The sequence below is a fragment of the Rhinopithecus roxellana genome, chromosome 18, assembly GCF_007565055.1.
Source record: "Rhinopithecus roxellana isolate Shanxi Qingling chromosome 18, ASM756505v1, whole genome shotgun sequence".
Taxonomy (NCBI): domain Eukaryota; kingdom Metazoa; phylum Chordata; class Mammalia; order Primates; family Cercopithecidae; genus Rhinopithecus; species Rhinopithecus roxellana.
In genome coordinates, this window is record NC_044566.1 from 61,256,924 (window position 1) to 61,274,098 (window position 17,175).

General features: G+C 40.5%; 1 protein-coding gene across 6 annotated transcripts in view; it reads right to left on the reverse strand.

The window, feature by feature from the left end:
- The window catches only part of B3GLCT (beta 3-glucosyltransferase), a 121,138-nt gene that overhangs the window by 41,169 nt on the left and 62,794 nt on the right, over nt 1-17,175 (reverse strand). For 5 of the 6 annotated variants that reach the window (XR_004054659.1, XR_004054658.1, XM_030922048.1 and 2 more), the window contains exons 8-10: nt 9,832-9,895; nt 6,269-6,388; nt 4,114-4,183 (exon numbers count right to left, since the gene is read on the reverse strand). Coding sequence is in view for 4 of the 6 variants with exons in the window: in XM_030922048.1 (XP_030777908.1) it covers nt 4,114-4,183; nt 6,269-6,388; nt 9,832-9,895 (254 nt within the window). In the remaining 2 variants the exon portion in view is untranslated. The remainder of the gene's footprint in view (nt 1-4,113; nt 4,184-6,268; nt 6,389-9,831; nt 9,896-17,175) is intronic. The other variant, XM_030922049.1, reaches the window with a different exon arrangement.

Here is a 17,175-nt window from a genome sequence, read left to right on the forward strand (position 1 = left end):
ACAGATGGCATACATCTTTCTTAGAGCTTTCTAGACTCTAAGCAGAAGATGTGTCTCACTGTGAGGACAGCACATGCATTTTTACCCCCAGTGAAGTGACTTGTAAAACTGTCTCAGGTTATAAATGAAAACGAACTTGACACTTGAACATTTTATTAAAACTACCACACCATCAAATGTGAATAGTTTTTATTTTAAGGAATCCACTATTTTCAGCTTGCAGATGGACCTTTTGTCTCAGTGTGCAAATCAGTGGCCACAAAATCAGACCCTGATTGCACTTCTCTTCTCAGGAGCAGATTAGGGACACACACACGAGTGTGTCCTAATTCCTCATTTTAAAGACTAAGGTGTACCTAAGCCTGAAAAGTATCCCTCCTGGATGACCTAACACAACACTGTAGGACAATCTGGAACATCAGCTATTCAACAGCCAGGGAAAGGCAACACCTGACTCCTCTCCTCTCTTCAGTCATTGATCTAATCACCTCATTTGATTAGAGTCTGGCCTTCTATCTGCTGTATTTTAATTCAAGCCTCGCCTTTTAAGTAAGCAGATTGTACCACAGTACGTGTAAGCCTCTTTAGTCAAAGAGAACACCAGCCTCCTAACACCCCTTTCAATCAGTTTGTTCAGATTTGCCTCTAGAGAAGACCACAGCAGTAAAGATAGCAGGGTTTTTTTTAAACTAAAAGGAATATAGTGCTAATTTTTAAGAGCTTAGGAAGCTATGGAAAGGAACTAAAGGCTGAGCAAACGGCAATTTAACCTCTTTAATTAGAGGCAGACTGCAGGAGAGCGTCCCACAACCCACCATTTGATGAACAAAACCAGTGGCTGCCACAGGGTACATGAGACATGTACGCAAACTGCATGGCAAAATGATGCAAAGAAAATTCTTAAGGTTTTCTGACAGCTCCGGTCCCACAGTGAGAAACACAGAACCCAAGAGGAAGCGATCAAGCTGAATATTAAAACATCAGAGATCATTTCCTTGCTTAAATATAATTTTACATGCTATGCCCAATTCATCACCTATGTAACCGTTCCCAAGTTTCTTTAAAACCCTACTAAATGCTTGCCTTTCAGAGGGTGTTGCTGTTTCAACTATGTCAATATGGATTACTTCCTTGAGTCAAAAGACAGAATATATTTTTGCTTGTGTTCTAAGAATGCTATGTTTTACTTAAGTCAAAATCCAGACAAAAACAATTACATAAATGTGTCATTGTTAAGCAAAGAAAGTACAATATTTAAAATATTTCTTTTCATTTTGAAACTTGGTTTTATTACCAATTCTTCCATGAGAGTATAAAAACTAAATGCAATCTATACTTTCCCTTGCTGTGACTAGGGCCTTGAACACAACATGTTCCGTCTCTCCTTCTCATCCCGGAAGGTGACCAACACTATAATGAACCAGGAGTGCCCACAATTAACAGTACAGTCCACTCTCAACTTGGCAAAGACAAGTACAGTTTCTCTAGATTTTTTTTCCTTCATCATTTGGCCTTTATGACTAAAGTATTTCTACCATAGAGCGCACAGGGAAAGGAAAATGAAAAAAAAAAAAAAAAATCGAACACCCCAGACCATGTGTTCTGCTTGACTATAGCAGTGACATGCTTAGATAGGAGTAGCAGTCTTAAATTCTCAGCTCAACTTGTATTTTAGATCCTGTGTGGGTTTCAATTCCTTGCCATACCCATTGCTACTAAAAATGGAAAGCCTACTTTCACAGCTTCTGGCCAAGTCAAAACTGACCTTGAGCATAGCAGGACATCGATGTGAACATCAAAGACTATTTATCAAGTATTGAGTTTGTAATACATCCAAGGAGATTACAGTATAGCTGTGCTGTGGTAGAAAAAAAAATGTGGGATTTAGGAGCCAGAAAACCCAAGTCCTTGGCTCTGCTACTCAATAGGATACAAGAAACTGGGCCAGTTGTGTATCATTCCATACTCAGCTTTTTCTACAACAAGTGAATAACAATAATTATCATATCACAAGGAAGTGTCAACATGAAATTAGATGATAGAACATATGTGAAAAACACACCAGAAAATGTAAAAAGTATTAGCAGTTAGAAGCAGTTAGTGTGGTGTCATCCTTGTAACTGATACTACTGGATAACTCTTTGGGCCAACTGGTGGCTGGACTAGGCTTCTAAAATGAGGGGCAGAGCCCAGTGGCCTGGCAGGCTACATGAAGTCATGCAAAATGGACTTCAAAGTCACTGAAATCCCGTTGCCTTAGACTATCTTTTCAAACAAACACATCCAAGTTGCAAAAGAGTTTACCACAGAAACCCAAATATGAAAACGTCATGATACAGTTTAGGCCTCATGCTTCAGTGATACCAGATTCAAATTAACAGCAGTAAACCGATGCATCTGGCTTTGGAAGGTTTGTTTCTAATGCTCCTAGTAGGCTTTTAAGATTTTGTAATTTTTAAAGACTTTTGAGTCAAACTTCAAATAAGAAAGGATTTCATAAATATCTAAAAAGAGTATCTCAAACTTATACAAAATAAGAAAGCAGTAAACTAGATTCAAAATTACTCAATCAAAATTAACAAACTATTTTTTTTCATTTCTGTAGAATATAAAAAATACGAAAGGGAGTGTCCCTAATTTTACTGCTTCACTGTGACCTGAAAAATGTGTTTCAAAGAAAAAGTACCAGCACCACCATCCTTAACATTCATATTGTAAAAATAATCACTACTCCAAGCGTAGCTTCAAGATCAATTAAATCAACTCAAACAGTTCCTGCTTGCTGTAAAAGAAATAAAACAAAAAACAGCATAGTTCATTTCCCCAATACCTATTTTAAAAAGGTATTTGTCAAAATAATCCCAAAAAACCCTTCCATATTATGAAAAAAGTAAAAGAATATTAAGTTTAGGGTAAATTTATGATAGAAAATCTTAACAACTATACTGATTCTTCATAGTATCTTAGGACTCGTTGCATAACAAATGTATATATTCACTTAGGCTGATTTAATAGGATTTGGAATTTAACGTGGCTATTTTAGGCAAATATGAAGGTTTATAGTTAATGCATTTTTAAGATATAATTGATTATAGCTGGATTCTAATTGATGTTGACGTCTTAGACAATACTATAATCTCAAATTACAATATTATTTTATTTGGAAAACATTTTCCCCTTTAAAATATACTTTGTATGTATCATATTATCACATAAAATACATAAATGAACTTCCTCAGTAGTTCCAATCCCATGAAAATGACAGTTGGTTTAGAAATCTCTCCTACATAAATATCACATTCTTGGTGAAATCGACAGTCTTTTCATGAGAAAAAAAATTAAAATATGCACTAAAATTAGAAAATGCAAAAGACTGCCTAATTTTCAATTTCGGAAAAGTGTTGCTTGAAATAAGGTGCAAAAAGAGAGAAATTATGTCTATTTATATTTAGGATGGGCTTTTTTTTTTTTTTACATTATCATCACAACTTAGCAGAATTCTGTAATGACATCAAAAACCTGAATAAAAACAACATTAATCTGCATGCCAGGATTTCTTTACGAAGAGATTCACTGTTTGTACAGCGGCTTTTTCTTCTTCTCCAATATTATCTACTCATGGGCAAATACATCTCTTAACTAACAAGTTCCAAGGTAAGCATTTGAAATAAATTGAAAAAACAAGAAAAAGTCTCTATTCTTTGTTGGCATGCTGTTACCTTGAAATCCTCTCTTGACATTCTTCATCCCGTGTAGAGACTGCGCACAGACCTCATATGTTGTTTGAACCTAATACGTTGTTTGACAAAATGGATTGTTTTTCACACAGTCTCCAAGACTGCCACACTGAGCTTTTCCATTTCCAATTTAAAACACTGCTATAAACAGTATCGGCTACGACCACTCATGTTTCAATACAAAATTTTCCTTCCTAATTGATCTTGGTGATTGAAATGGTGCAATGAGGAATATTGATTAAATAACTGCTTTCACCTCAACATCCGGATTGTCATTATCCCTTTCCTGAATTTACGCTCAAGAATTCATTTGTACTTTTTTTTTAAAGGTAGTTTGGATTTTAGCGTTCGATAAAATGAATAACCCAAAACATACTTCTGTCACCATGAAATTTCTTGCATGTTTTTACTGCAACAAAAATATCCTCCTTCTTCACTGGCTTTCCCTAAAAAAAAGAAAAGAAAAAATATATGCATATGTGAGTCAGCGTTAACTTCACACCCACATTAGATCTCACATGCTCTAGAGTTCAAATTAACCAGTGTCAAGGATATCAAACATATCCAGGATGAAGTTTTAGGGGAGAAATGGAAACATAGGGCAGCTGACAATATAAGCCTTTCTGTCAGCCAGCCCTGGACCTGCCTGCTCCACCGTGCATGGACTGTGCATCCCCTTAACAAGTTTCTTAAGCTCTCAGAATTTCAGTTGGCTTGTTTAGAAAAAAAAAAAATAACCACCACAAAGCTGCTATTATTACTATAATTTTTAAAGCACATAGTAAGTGACCAATAAATGTTAGTTACTTCTCATTTCCTTTCTCCAGCTGAAGATTTTGACAAAAAGAGAGAAATAGGAGGATTTTTTAGTGTAGAATAAGAGATGTTGCCCTTTTCTGGGCCTGGCCTTACTTTAATGTTGAAAACATTTTTACAGCAGCCTCTTTACTGGTGACCCAAGTCTAGGCTAAGGATGTTTTCTCCTCTGCCAAAGGTAGGATTCCTTCAAACACCTGGTGAAGGTGGGGTGGGGGCAGTCCTGGAGCCCAGGATGATCACACAGATGAAAGAGAGCACCAAGACACATTTGTCAACAAGGCACACCCAAGCCCTTCCTGACCCCTTTATTACCTGTCTTAGGCCTGCAATCATACTCAATCATGACTCCTACATAATTTGGGGCTGGTTTACAGTGACATCTAACTACAGCTTTGTCATGTCACTCAAGGCACTAGGAGAGCACTGAAAGAGCAAGCAAGCATTCTGCCTAGAAAGACTGGTCCCCGCCTCTGGAACTGCAAACACATTACAGATTCTCTCTCAATGCTGCACTGTGTTTTGGGGTGTGTGTGTGTGTGTGTGTGTGTGTGTATTTATCTCTTAAAATGGCACACACAGACTTCTGTGTGACTGACTTGAGAATAACGACAACATTTGAGGTTGGTGAACATATTTTTTCTTATGAGAAAAGCAGATAACAACGTAGTGAGTGTCAGGGTCTCGAGGCTCATACTGGGGCTGGATCTTGGGTCTGCCAAAACAAGTGAATTCATTCTGAAAGTTCTGGATGGCTGTCAGTGAGATGAAAGGCAGAGCCACCTGCTGAGAGAGTAAAGGGTGCAGGCTTGTGGAGAAGGCTTAGGTGTCACAGAAAGCACTGGAAATGGCCTTTCCAGGAAATGGAACAGAAATTCCAATCAATGCATCCTACATCATCAACAAAATAAATGACTCTGGGCACACTAACCCTACAGCGCTATGATGGGCAGTCCTTCACAAAGGCTCTGGAGTAAAGGGGAGCCCATCAGAACCCTTGTTTCCCTCCCTACTAGCTATGTAGTCATAAACAATTACTTGGCTTCTCTGTGCCTCTCTCTTCTCATTTGTAAGATGGAGTTACAATAATACTAACCTTGTATGACTGTTATTACTAGAGTCATGATATATAGTTCTTACCCGGCACAGGGAAAATGCCGATTTTCTTTTTAGATGTAAAGTGCTAGTGCAGCACTATTCACAATAGCAAAGACATGGAATCAGTGAAGACATGGAATCAGCCCATTAATGGTGGACTGAATAGAGAAAATGTGGTACAGATATACCAAGGAATACTATACAGCCATAAGAATGAAATAATGTACTTGCAGCAACATGGATGCAGCTGGGGCCACTATCCTACGTGAATTAATGCAGAAACAGAAAACCAAATACTGCATGCATGTTTTCACTTATAAGGGGAGCTAAACATTGGGGACACACAAACATAAAAATAGGAACAACAGACACTGGGGACTCTAAAAAGGTGAGGAAGGAAGAAGAGCAAGGTTTGAAAACTTCCTATTGGGTACCATGTTCACTATTTGGGTGACAGAATCAGTAGAAGCCCAAACCTTAGCATCACGCAATATACCCTTGTGACAAACTTGCACATGAATGCCCTGAATCTAATATTTAAAGTGCTAGGATGCCATTATGCACAGCACCTCAATTTTTCCCTTGATATGCAAAGAAGTTTCTCTTCTGTTACTTACACAAAGTGGTAGAAAAGAATGGAACGTGGTAGCACAGTAGAAGTCCACGTCATCTGTACAAAACTCAGGCACTGGGGTCAGGGGAGGTCCTCCGCCTTTGTCCCAGATGTAGAGGGCAATCTGCCACAAGACAGGAGACAGGCAGTGACGAAAGAACTCAGTCAACACAAGTAAAAGAAGGGACAAAATATCTCAAGGGAAAGCAGAACACACCTTCCACAGAGAGTAGGTTGAACCATATCAATTTGTCAGTATTCAACAGGACTTTTTAAAGTTAAAAAAATGACAATTCCATGTGAATAAATGTATTCTATTACTAACAATAAGCAATTAACTATGAATCAATATTCTGACCTCCAAAAAATTCCAAAGTATGCGGTTTTAGGAAAGAACACATTCTACAACATCACAGAGAGATGGAAGAAAATATTATTACGGCTCCAGTTTCCTTAATATGGTAATTACATACCCCGAATACTCAGCTTGCTTAAAACATCTTAAAATGTTGGGTAAAATGCCCTTAAATACTTAAATGTATTGCTAAGTTGGCACAAAAATGTAGAATCTGTGAGAACAAAAATGGGAAAGTGAGATCCTGGGGAAAAAAGGGTACCAAGGGTAGTTTTCCCTAGTAGGTATCAGCTGACCTCTGGCAAGGCTGAGTTTCTGATAGGAGTGAAGAGACTGAAGGCTATGTGACCCACCCAAGGTGGGGTGTGACTAACAGCAGTTCCATACATAAAGCTAGGACCATGGGTCTAAACGGAGGGAAAAGAATAATCTCTAAATCTCCTCTTAGATTTTGTAACCAAGAGCCAGGCCTCCCCAATTTGTGCTACCTATGAGGTCCCAAAACACGTCAAACTGATAATTTAAATTATCTCAAGTCAGTATAACCCACTAGCAACAGGCAGAAGCTAATGTAAATCCTTACTAAGGAACCACAACCTTAATAGAAGGCTCAGGATTTTCCCAAAGGAACAAGGGTGCTTACAGAACAATCACTCAGAGGAAAAAAAAAAAAAATCACACATAAAAAAGAAATAAGATAATGAACAAGAGCCAGCAGACATAATTTAATCAGACTCAAAAAACTTCAGATATCAGAATTATCAAACAGATTATAAAATTACTATGCTTAATATATTTTTATAAAGAAAAACTTTAAAACATGAGAAAAAATTATTTTAAAAAGATTACACAAAACAAGTAAGCACATGTGAAAAATAACTGAGGCTGGGCGTGGTGGCTGACGCCTGTAATCCCAGCACTTTGGGAGGCCTGATCCTGGAGTCAGGTCAGAAGTTTGAGACCAGCCTGTCCAATATGGTGAAACCCATCTTTACTTAAAAATACAAAAATTAGCTGGTCGTGGTGATGCACACCTGTAGACTCAGCTACTCAGGAGGCTGAGGCGGAAGAATTGCTTAAACTCAGGAGACGGAGGTTGCAGTGAGCTGAGATCACATCACCGCACTACAGCCTGGGTGACAGAGTGAGAGAGACTCTATCTCGAAAAAAAAAAAAAGAAAGAAAGAAAGAAAGAAAAAAGAAAAATAATTGAATAAAACTTGTGATGACAGAAAATGACTGGCAACCTAGAATCATCTACATGATGTAAGTACGCTTCAAAAACAAAGTTGAAATAAATATTGTTAAAGAAAAAATATTGGCCGGGCGCGGTGGCTCAAGCCTGTAATCCCAGCACTTTGGGAGGCCGAGACGGGCGGATCACGAGGTCAGGAGATCGAGACCATCCTGGCTAACACGGTGAAACCCCGTCTCTACTAAAAACGCAAAAACTAGCCGGGCGAGGTGGCGGGCGCCTGTAGTCCCAGCTACTCAGGAGGCTGAGGCAGGAGAATGGCGTGAACCCGGAGGCAGAGCTTGCAGTGAGCTGAGATCTGGCCACTGCACTCCAGTCCGGGCGACAGAGCGAGACTCCGCCTCAAAAAAAAAAAAAAAAAAAAAAAAAAAAAAAAAAAAAAAGAAAAAATATTGAGAGAATTTACCACCTCACTAAAAGAAATTCTAAAGGATACACTTCAGGAGGAATAAAAATGATTCAATCGGAAGGCCTAAGCAGCAAGATGGAATGATAAGCAAAAACAACGGCAAATATATGACGAGTTAATACAAATGTTAACTGCATAAAATAATGATAATATCTAAGTTTCCAGGGTAAAAAGAAAAAGGGACAAAAATATTGAACAACAATTGCATATAAGTTGGGAGTGGGATAATCAGAGTTAAATTATCCTAAGGCCCTCAAATTTTCTGGCTATTGGTTAATAAACCATTATTAGGTTAAGAATGCATGTTAAAATATTTAAAATAACCAGTAAAGTACAGACAGATTGAACTTCTAAAATAGCAGACAAGAAAAAATATGGACTAATAAGTAAATAAATAAATAAGAAGACAAGGAACTTTAAAATAGAAAAACAGAGGAGCTGGGCATGGTGGCTCACTCCTGTAATCCCAGCACTTTGGGAGGCCGAGGTGGGCAGATCACAAGGTCAGGAGTTCAAGACCAGCCTGGCTAAGATGGTGAAATGCCGTCTCTACCAAAAATACAAAAAACATTAGCTGGGCGTGGTGGTGGGCACCTGTAATCCCAGCTACTCAGGAGGATGAGGCAGAGAACTGCTTGAACCCAGGAGGAGGAGGTTGCAGTGAGCCGAGATGGCGCCACTGCACTCCAACCTGGGTGATAGAGCGAGACTCCGTCTTAAAAAAAAAAAAAAAGAAAAAAGAAAAATAGAAAATAAGGAGAGGGGAACAAAATAAAGTGATAGAAATCAAATATATCAGTAATTACAATCAACATAAAGGTAAATTTGCTATCTGGTTTAAAGCTACAGATTTTCAAACTGGAGGGTGGGGGGAAAAGGAATGTCCATAGACTGAGTGGAATCTAAACAACAAATTTATTTCTCACAATTCTGGGGGCTGGGAAGTCTAAGATCAAGGGACTGGCAGATTCAGTGGTGAGGGCCTGCTTCCTGGTCCATGGATGGCACCTTCTAGCTATGTCCTCACATGGCAGAAAGGGCAAGGAAGCTCCCTGGGGCCTCTTTTATAAAAGTGCCAATCCCATTCATGAGGGCTCCACTCTCATGCCCCTGTCACCTCCCACAGGTCTACTTCCAAAGACCATTTCACTGGGGCTCAGGTTTCAAGGTATGAATTGGGCATGGGGGGCGTGATCATTCAATCTATACTGGCATATGTACAACCGAAGCACCACGTAAGCGCAGAGTACTTCTAATGACATTTTTGCATGTTTTTAGAAATCTACCTGTGGACCCATCCATCTAGCTTAAAAGTAAAGAATCATGAATCACAAGATGTAACCTTTTTCGCTGTTCTGTCTTCACCTACATAACTGAAATGAGCTTAAAATAAAAGCACCTAATTCACTGGAGTGTCGTGAAATTATCTCTGTGGGGAGTAGACGTGGGTGGGGAAAACACACAATTAGGGAATGCAAAACACCTTTTACATCGAAGGACGTGAATGCTTGATTACTAGGACTTTTAATCAAACAAAACATGACATACCTCATGTTTTAAATCTATTGTAAAGTCGGATTTCAGGGATTCACTCTTTAGTCTCTTGGTAAGCCTAGAAAATAGAGACGATTTGATTTTTTTTTTTAACCAAAAGAAGTGTCAAACAAGACTAACACATTCTTGAGACTTTCCAGTGTTTGAAAACAGATAAACATACAGATTTAAAGATAAAAATAACAGTTTAATTTCCTTGAGGGAAAGGATTGTGAAAAATGCAACGGTTGGCTGACCAATAAATGAATGCAAGGAAAGTAGCATTCATTATTCCAACATCTGCCAAATAACGTACGATACAATACAATGCCTTGGGGGAAAAAGTCACGAGCTTTGTTGACTCCTGATAATCTTTACACTAAATAATACAGAGAAAGAAAAAGGAAAGGTGAAAATAAATTGTGCTTGAGAAATAGTCACGGCCACTTTTTGTTTCTTACTTTAATGAATCTTGCTGGGTTTCATGGGGGAAAAGCATGTGGTTTTGGGGAAGAATAACAGTTTTATTCCAAGTCACTGTCTTGTTTAAACATTTTCAATGGCTCCTTTCCCATACAGAATAAAGCTCCAAACTCCTGAGCCAGTCTCGAGGGCCCTACCATTCCCAACCACCTCTAGCATCACAGCGCCCACTTGCTACACCCAGTGCACACGCCTCCCCATTGTTCTCTCCTGCTGGACATCCGCCTAGACTGCCTGTACCCAACCTTTACCCAGGAAACTTGTAAACACCAAACTCATGGGTACCTTCTCTGTAAAACTTATCCAGATTTGCCCACCAGAGTAAATGGAAACTTCCTTGACTGCCAGAGTACAAAGCACAGACCTATCAGCTTTATCACATACATTAAAATCTGGTGCATACATAGCTCTCTCTGTGTTATACTTTCTTCTCTGTCTTGCCAGCACTGCCCACTGTACCTGACCACAATAAGCATTCAGTGAGCTCCCTGAATGAACTAGACAACACATTATTTGATTCAAAGCTAACGAGGGAGGAATACTTACCCAAATCACCAAAATACCATATGGTTTTGTATTTACTTACAGAGTTGAAGACTAGACTATTAGTTTAAATTACAAACCTCCTCATACATAATTTCACTACAAAGAAATAATAGTGATTTTAAAAAGGAAGAGTAGGTTGGGCACAGTAGCTCATATCTATCATCCCAGCACTTTGGGAGGCAAAGGCAGGAGGACTGCTTGAGGCTAGGAGTTAGAGCCCATCCTGGGCAACATAGTTTAACATAAAATTTAAAACAAAATTTAAAAAAAATTTTTAATTAGGCAAGCATGGTGCATCTGTAGTCCTAGTTACTCAGAAGGCTGCGGCGGGAGGATCACTTGAGCCTAGTAGTTGAAGGCTGTAGTGAACTATGATCACACTCCAGCCTGAGCAACAGAGACCTTGTCTCGAAAAGAAAAGGAAAAAAAAAGGAAGAAAGAAAAATTTTAAAAGAAAAAGGAAAAATAGCAGTAAGTTTCAATTTTTTTTCCTACTGTTTTTAATTACATCTTTCTGGTTGGGCCACAAAAGATTTCCATAAAAATTCACCTCTGATTCTCTGATTAGAAGAAGACAGAAAGCAGACACAGGATAAATGTGCTTCATTACAAAGCATTTGTCTCACAGCTGATACTAACATAGCTTAGTAGCAGGTAGCACCAAAAGAAGCCCCATATAATATCTGTCACATTCCTGCTCAATACTCACCCACAGATCTGTGAGTGTAAGTGGGGTGGACTGAGTCTACATCCTCAGACACACTCCAAATATATACTTAGAGAAAAAATGTCTGCCCTGGCAAGTGAGATCTTGTCCAATCTGAATTGTGCTCAGTTGGGGCATGTTTTCATAAATAAACTGTATCAAGGTAACTTTGGGATTTGGACTCATGCCACATGCCTTCAAAATCTAATCAGACCACAAAGAGTAAGTATTCATTTCATTCAGGCTCCAAAGACAGAAAAGTCATACCCAGGCTTATTGCCACAGGCGAGGAACACCAAGTTGTGATCAGAATACAAGAGGCATGTGACCTCCACAGTGAGGTGGCCATGTTTCATAGGCCCCTTCCCCTTCATAATCGTCAATAAACACCTTAGTACTGTTACCTTAAACATGCCCTCCATCTTTTTGGCTTTTCAAGTTTCTCATTCAATCCTTGAAAATTCTTTTTCTTTGAGGTAAACCTCAGAAGGGGAAAAAGTGAAAAACACTGATAGAATTTCTGAGACAGGGCCAGGTGTGGTGGCTCATGCCTGTAATCCTGGCACTTTGGGAGGCTGAGGCGGGTAGATCACCTGAGGTCAGGAGTTCAAGACCTTCCTGGAAGACATGGTGAAACCCTATCTCTACTAAAAATACAAAAATTAGTCGAGCATGTTATTGCACACCTGTAATCCCAGCTACTTGGGAGGCTGAGGCAGGAGAATTGCTTGAACCCGGGAAGCCGAGGTTGCAGTGAGCCAAGATTGTGCCACTGCACTCTAGCCTGGGCAATAGAACAAGACTCCATTACAAAAAAAAAAAAAAAGAATTGCCGAGACAGAAAAGGACTGATAAGAGGACATATGAAAATGTACATGGCTATCTTTCAGTGGCAATCTCTTGCAGTCCACAGAGTGTACCATAACCAAGTCATATTTATGTAAATACCACAGACTTCTGGTGGAAGAGTTAGCCTCAAGTGCCACCTCAGGCCTATGTCAGTCACCCAATCACCTTGCAAACAAGTTCAAGTTCTAAGAGTGTGCAGGTTGACCAACTAACTTAAAAGGCAATACCTAACAGTGCTAACTGGATTTCGTTTTTCTATGAAGCAAGATATGAAGCAGGGTTTTTCCAACGCTAGTTTCAGTAACCAACAATACCAAAAAACCAATGAAAGCCAGAAATTCCAGTTACTTAGATGAAATGTTTCCTCATTAAATATTCAGTTCCTGGCATATATGAAGTTTTAGCTTTCCTAATTTTTAGAAGTTATTGGGCCGGGTGTGGTGGCTCATGCCTGTAATCTCAGCACTTTGGGAGGTCAAGGCAAGTGATCAGGTCAGGAGATCGAGACCATCCTGGCTAACACGGTGAAACCCCATCTCTACTAAAAATACAAAAAATTAGCCGGACATGGTGGCGGGAGCCTGCAGTCCCAGCTACTTGGGAGGCTGAGGCAGGAGAACGGCGTGAACCCAGGAGGTGGAGCTTGCAGTGAGCCGAGATTGTGCCACTGCACTCCAGCCTGGATGACAGAGCAAGACTCTGTCTCAAAAAATACATAAATAAATAAGTTAAGTCATGCCCCCAATAGCACAGTTCTAACGACACAACCACCTAGGCTACAGACGTGCAAATGACCGAGGGCCCTTTCAACTCAATACCTAGCTGGCTTTTTCAATCCCACTTGTCAATCGGTCAACAGAGCAACCTGCTGAAGGAAATCTCGATAAGGTTTGCTGGTGGAAAAACAATGGCGAAAACCAGAAACAGTGTCCTGTAACGGCATATATTTGAAGAAATCATCTTATTGGAAGTTAATGAAAATTTCTCCAAAAAGGAAAGTATTTATTCATAAATAAACTGTATCAAGGTAACTTTGGGATTTGGACTCATGCCACATGCCTTCAAAATCAATTTGTTTTAATTGATCAAACGGATAGATTGCCAGGAAATATTAGGCAGTGTGAACTCAAAACTCACTGATGTGGAATTGTTAGGCCAAACAAAATTTTGGTGGGAAACAGTCTAAGAAAGTGTGTCTCATGAAATATCTTTAGGTAACCAGTTGTGCTGGAGACTAGGGCAGAAGAAATACTTAAGTAACTGTAAGTTGTTACGTTACCTACAATGTGGGCCATAAAGTCAAGGAAAGGACACGAAGGGAATCAACATTCCTGGACTGGCCCTGTTGGTTGTCCATATAAATAGTTTCCCCTTCATTCTTCCTAAACAAATTCCAGTTTTGACTAATATTAAGCCCAACAATTATACAGGCTCCAGAGTCAGAGACTGATGACTCTGGGCCAGCCAGAATAATCACTGAAATTCCCTGGCAACTGTTAATACTCTGGGGATTAGAACTGAAAATTCCAATAATTCTAATAATCAATGAAATTCCCAGGCAACTGTTAACAGTCCGGAGATTAGAACACACACGCAGTTGGCCCAATCAGACTGAGGATTAAGCACTTACCATTCATGGTCGGGAACAGCCTGTCTACTATTGGATACAAACAGGAAATATGTAGCCCTTATTGTCTTGAAACCACAAGAGGAACCAGATTTAGGATAAATGCATTCTGTATACTATAGGCTACAGGGACAGAGAAAGCGTGGGTCCTCAATGATATCGATAAACTGCCAGATCAACCAACCACAGATCTCACTCACCCCAATTACAGCCAAAGTATTTCCTTAATCCAGTTTGAATTGCTTCCTATTACTTGCATCCAAAAGCATGCTAATTGATATAGCTGCCAATAATAGGAAGAAATGAAGTCAGTACATTAGGGAAAAATTGGGAAAAAAACAACTTAGGAAGATCCAATGTTGTAGCTGATGGGGCTAATGGATACTTTATCCTTCCTTTAGTCCTGAGTATAATACCAATTTCTTGAAGAAATAAGAATCCCCATTAGAAAAGCCATTTAAAAATATATCTTGACCACAAGATAGTTGTTATACCAGATGGGTTATATAATTTTATTTGCTTGGATTACTTGTTGGCATCACGGGGAAAGGAAATATGATCTAAGATAACTAGAATTTTAAATATGGCACTATGGTAGAGTCTGCATATTTATTTTGCTTTGTCTTTCCTGGCAGGGGAAAGGGAGAGGAGGTAGGGAGAAGACCATGGATATCAATGAACTATACACATTCTACGGTTTGTTGGTCACTGTTCAGCATGCAGAAGACTATCTGGTGCCTCACTCTGCTATCATACTGGAGTCACGGGGCAAGTGCTGGGAATTTCCTGAGCTTTGTGGAAAAGATTAACCTCTTGGCTTTAACTCCCTTAGTCATAGTTCCTATTACTATGGTCTGAATGTTTGTGTCCCCTCTCAAATTCATAGGCTGAAGTCCCACCCCTCAAGGTGATGTTATTAGGAGGCAGGGCCTTTGGAAGGTGATGAGGCCACGGGAAGGGAACTCTCGTGAATGGGACTGCACCCTTATAAAAAAAGACCCCTCAACCCTTCTCCCAGATGAGGGGACGCAGGAAGAAGGAAAGGAACCAGAAAGCTGGCACTCCACCAGACACTGAATCTGCCAGCGCCTTGATCTTGGACTTCTAGCCTCCAGAACTATAAGAAATAAACTGCTGTTGTTTATAAGCTCCCTGGTTTACGGCATTTGCTTATAGCAGCCCAAACAGACGAAGATGCCTACACACCCTGCTGCAGTGACGAGGCCCTCAGTTCTCTCTCCTAAATACGGTTAAACTTGACTAGAAAGGGAGATGTGAAAACCCTGTGGAAGTTGGGCACTGGCCACCTTCCCTTGTCAACAGATATGTTCAATGATCTCACAAACACAACAGGGAAGGGAATCATGGACCTGTGGTCTCCTGTGGGACTACCTTGCAAAATGCCAGATAATCCAGAACATAAAGTCACCCTTTAACAAGGCTAACATCTCGGTTAGTGCATAACCTGCAACCCTGGTTCACGAACCCCTGGAAGCTAGTCATATGGTGAGCACGAGACAGTAATGAGGTGAGCGCTAGCCAGAGCCAACAAAGCCTGCCAGTCCTCTGGGTGATGCTACACCTGATGGGCAGTGAAGCAGAGGGCAGAAGTTTCCTAGAACAGGTTAAACTTAACACCAGCATGTCAGCCAATAAGAGTTAGGCTGAACTGCCCTATATAGGGATGCCAGGAGTCAAAAATGTGTTCAAACAGGATCACTTCCATCAACCTGCACCTGGTTAAGACAGTAAGTCAAAGGAAGCAAGAATAAATAGTTATTTCTAACACCTAATTCAACAAAAACTGAATTGAATTCAGCATCAAGAGGTCTCCAATAAAGTCTTGCTAAAGGAAGATAGGAAATTGTGATGGGAAGAAGGAAGGTAAAACTCTAGACTATAAGGATTTGCCTTCAGGATAAGAGGCCTCCTGGATCAGAAGGCAGTGATGAAGAAAAGAGCTATACTGGCTTCAAGGAAATGATTACACCCTCTGCTTGCCATATAGCTCTTCCTGGGTCCACTGGTTTCCTCTTTAGCCCTGAAGGAAGAAGCACCTGCTGCAGTTACAGCACTTCACAGGGCAGGCAATAGCTGTGTTTGTTCCTCTCAAGGGACTTCGTAGTATATAGGAAATGGGAGAGAAACAGGCTTACACAGACGTTGTAAGTCCCAAGTCAGAAAAAATCACAACCATGTGGGACTTCTCCCAAGGAGAGGTCAGACCAAATCTTTCCATACTATAAAACTAAGCAGAGACCAAATGAGGAAGGCTAGAGGAAGCCTCCTGTGGCCGAAGATGACAAGAATACTTGAGGAAGGGAGAAGGAACAGTGGCTCAGCCTACAAAGTGCAGATCACAGCTTCTATTCATTAAGAGTCCAGACTCAACAAAGGTGGCTAAACTGGCCCCAAACATAAGGCTGCTGGACATTGCAGGAAAAGAGTGTCCTGGGAACTCCCGGTGCTCAAGCTGTAGCAAACCAAAGTGTACTTAATTTGAGAAGAAACACGACCCGAGGCTGCTGAAGGGCAGCACATATTCCCCTCTCCCCTGCAGAGCACAGAACTAGGCAGACCAGCAGACGGTGAGAAAGGAACGACCACTACTTCTTCTTGTCTTCACTCCCCTTCCTCCTTGACCCTTCTAAGAATGAAGGGAGGGAAACTGTGCAGATGCTCTTAGGCATGATTGGTAGGGGCCGGGAGAAAGGCATCCTTGCCTGGCAGTCCCAGGACGGAGTGTGCAAGTCAAGGATCCTTTTTTTTTTTTTTTTTTGAGACGGAGTCTCGCTCTGTCGCCCAGGCTGGAGTGCAGTGGCCGGATCTCGGCTCACTGCAAGCTCCGCCTCCCGGGTTCATGCCATTCTCCTGCCTCAGCCTCCCGAGTAGCTGGGTCTACAGGCGCCCGCCACCACACCCAGTTAGTTTTTTGTATTTTTAGTAGAGACGGGGTTTCGCCATGTTCGCTAGGATGGTCTCGATCTCCTGACCCCGTGATCCGCCCGCCTTGGCCTCCCAGAGTGCTGGGATTACAGACGTGAGCCACCGCGCCCGGCAAGGATCTTAACTGGAAACAAACAAACAAAAATAATCCACTCTGGCTAGTTAAAGCATAATGTAAATTTATTAAAGCATATAGATGGCT